A 2,994-nucleotide genomic window follows, 5' to 3' on the forward strand; every position below is an offset into this window, starting at 1 on the left:
ATGAGAGTATAACATTATAACATGATATAAAACTAAAAAAAGTTGATTTTACATGATATTGCCCCTTTAAAGATGGCCAGAAAACTGCAGTCGGTGCACCCCTAGTTCAAACTTATGCGGTGATAGCTCAAAATATAAAATCATTCATTTAGTTAAGACTCATAAAATACTATAGGCYTCATTAAGGAATCCTTATCTCTCACTGCCTTTCATCCCAGATATATAAACTACAATCATCTTATGTAGAGAAATGACGGAGCTGTAGCTGCTTTKGTCACACCGTAAAAATAACCTAAAAACTAAGCTAACTACAACTTTTGATACTTCTTTTGTGTGGAAACTAATGGTCTGATGTGGTCAGATTTTCATAAGAAAAAAGCACCAGTCGGATAATTCACACATGAAACTAGGGGTGCACTGATTGCAGTTTTCTGGCCGATCACTAGAAAGTCTGACCTGCTGATTCAGATTTTAGATTTCGATATTATAAATAGCTGACGCTGTCAGGTCACAATTCACCCTCAATGTTCTAATCTTATTTTATTGAAAAGCATTGAGCACTAACCTTGACACAATACAAACCTGTTTTACTGGACATTAGGTAGAGCTCACAGCAGAGCAAAAGGAAACAGTGGCTGATTTTTGGATCTTTGTGGAAGCAGATGAGAAGCAAGCTTACCCAGAGTTAAGGACAGCGGCACCTTGACATGAAACAAACATTTATTATCTGTAAGAATAACTGAAAGCAGCATATGTGTGAGAGGATGATGACTGTAGGATGGCTATAAGGTCTGTGTGTGCTTTATGTTAAGTGTGTGGTTGGAAGTTTCCAAAAGCATCACCACCCCACAGACACCTCTTCATCTAATGTATGTGGAAGGACAGTATGTCTTCGAACATATATAAATTTAGACTTCTAATTCTGACTAACTATAAACGAGACAAGGCCCTGGAGATGTGTGCGAGTGGTTTTTCTCCCTAACTTTACACAGAACCAGAGTAGCTGTTTATTTTTGTGTCTAGTCTTTATGGTAAACAAAGATAAACGGCTGCTGTTTGCTGCTTCATTTTTATCAGACAGATATCTGAAAAGTGTCAATCTTTGTTAACTCTCAAAGAGAAATGAAGGCAACTGTGACAAGACAAGCCATTTCTTTATAGTGTGGATTTCTAGGAAAGATTAATCTTTTGAAAATTCAAATATGCTTGTTTGAACTCACACAACCCTATGTGTGTGTGTCTTTAGCTCCTACGCTGGCCCATGTGAAAGCCCTGGATATAGCCCTCCCATCACACTGCAACCACAGATAACCAAGAAAAAAAAATCATAGACAGCAGTGGTATTGAAGATAGGAAGGATGTAAACATACTCCTGCCAGCTTCTGAATGATCTCATGTCAGTTCTACTAACTGCAGCTAATCCTGGATCTCGATTATGGAAACTCACGAGGAACATAGAGTGTGTACCTCGGTATCACTTTACATGTAAACACAGTCACACTGCTGGCAGGACAGCATAATCAGGTTCATGTGAGCAGCAAATATCAAGTTCTCATTGTGTTGTAAATAAGGGTGTTTATATAAAAAAGTAACTCAATGATTTAACAAAACATCACTGAGCAGATATGTAGGTTTAAGATGAGGATTTGAGGCTTCTTCAGGACACTCATCATCATCTATCAAGCAGACGTTTACCCGAGGCTGTTATCCCAGATGGCTAATGAGCCAACGTCACATTTAGCAGAAAACCGTTCTGCAAGTTGCTGCTGCTGACAGGCTGAACTTGATGAACTCCAAAATCTGACAAAAAGCAACGCTGAGGAGTGGATAAAGGAGAATGTGAGTGTCACCTTTCTCTGGTGACCCGCTGCACCACTTTAATGCCTTTCAGCACACAGGTCCTCCCCTGCCACAGCTGGCAGAACCGGTGGAGCTCGTCCCYGCAGGTCAGAGGCTGGAGCTGGACCACGCTGAAGATCCCGCAGCCATCTTGGACGAGAACGCACAACCTGGGAGAGAAGACAAACGATGACGTCAATGCAGTGAACGCAAATCTGTCACGCAAAACTAGATATGTGTTCAAATTTATTATACATTTTTAAGTTGTAATTTGGTGTTTTCACTTTGAAACTAACAAAAAGCACCACAACAAGTTTATCTCATGAGCTGAACTTGGACATTAGGTGTTTAAAATGTAGTTTATAAATCTGATACATTTAAAAAAAGTAACTTAAGAGCTTTTCTGATTACATATTTTACTTCTTGCATAATCAGATGTGTTACAGATTTAAAGAAAAAAAGTTACCATAATGAAATGTAACAGTTTGCTGTGTCACACTAAGACACAGTTAAGTCGGAGTCTTGGCATTTGTAAGTTAATGCCAGAGACTGCTTAGACAGGCTGCTGACAGAAAAAACCTTTAGCCTACAAAGTTATGAAGCAGCAAAGAGCTGAGTATTTCTGCTCCCAGGGAGCTAAGACTGCTGAAGGCTCCAGTATCTCAGAGTCAAGTCCAGACACAGCCCCGTACAAACACTGAGAATAAACAGAAGAGTTCATATCCTCCAGTTAGACAAGCAATGACCAGGGAAGAGAAGAAAATTTAAAAAAAAAAAAGAAACCAGTACACATGTGCACATTCGACACTGGAGAAGTTCGAGGTTATTTTCAACCACCTGATTGGGACTCGATGTTTTCTGCTGCCAAACACGAGGACTGTCTGAGTTTGTCTTTAGAGACCTGAAAATAGATGCATAAATAAAATTCCTGGCATGACTTATAGCGGTGTCAGCCAACATCTTAACCGAGATTATTCTCAGTTGTTTACTTTACAAACAATCCCCAAAATCAGATGATGCACATTTTTATGATATTTAAAACTGAGCCAGATGATTCTTAATGAATGGAGAAGCTTAACGATACAGAACATTCACGATTCGGTTCAGTTCGATAATTTAGTCTCACGGTTCGATATTTTTTCGATACAAAAAAAG

At 39.2% G+C, this 2,994-nt stretch overlaps 1 protein-coding gene across 1 annotated transcript in view; it reads right to left on the reverse strand.

Annotated features, from left to right (window-relative positions):
• spidr (scaffold protein involved in DNA repair) overlaps positions 1-2,009 on the reverse strand; it is a gene marked incomplete at its 5' end in the record, with an annotated part of 11,981 nt that extends 9,972 nt beyond the window's left edge. The window contains 1 exon segment of the mRNA XM_014030119.1: positions 1,851-2,009. Within this exon segment, the coding sequence (XP_013885573.1) occupies positions 1,851-2,009 (159 nt within the window).
• Positions 2,010-2,994: the final 985 nt, after the last annotated feature.

Source organism: Austrofundulus limnaeus, unplaced genomic scaffold, assembly GCF_001266775.1.
Source record: "Austrofundulus limnaeus strain Quisiro unplaced genomic scaffold, Austrofundulus_limnaeus-1.0 Scaffold6, whole genome shotgun sequence".
Lineage (NCBI taxonomy): Eukaryota > Metazoa > Chordata > Actinopteri > Cyprinodontiformes > Rivulidae > Austrofundulus > Austrofundulus limnaeus.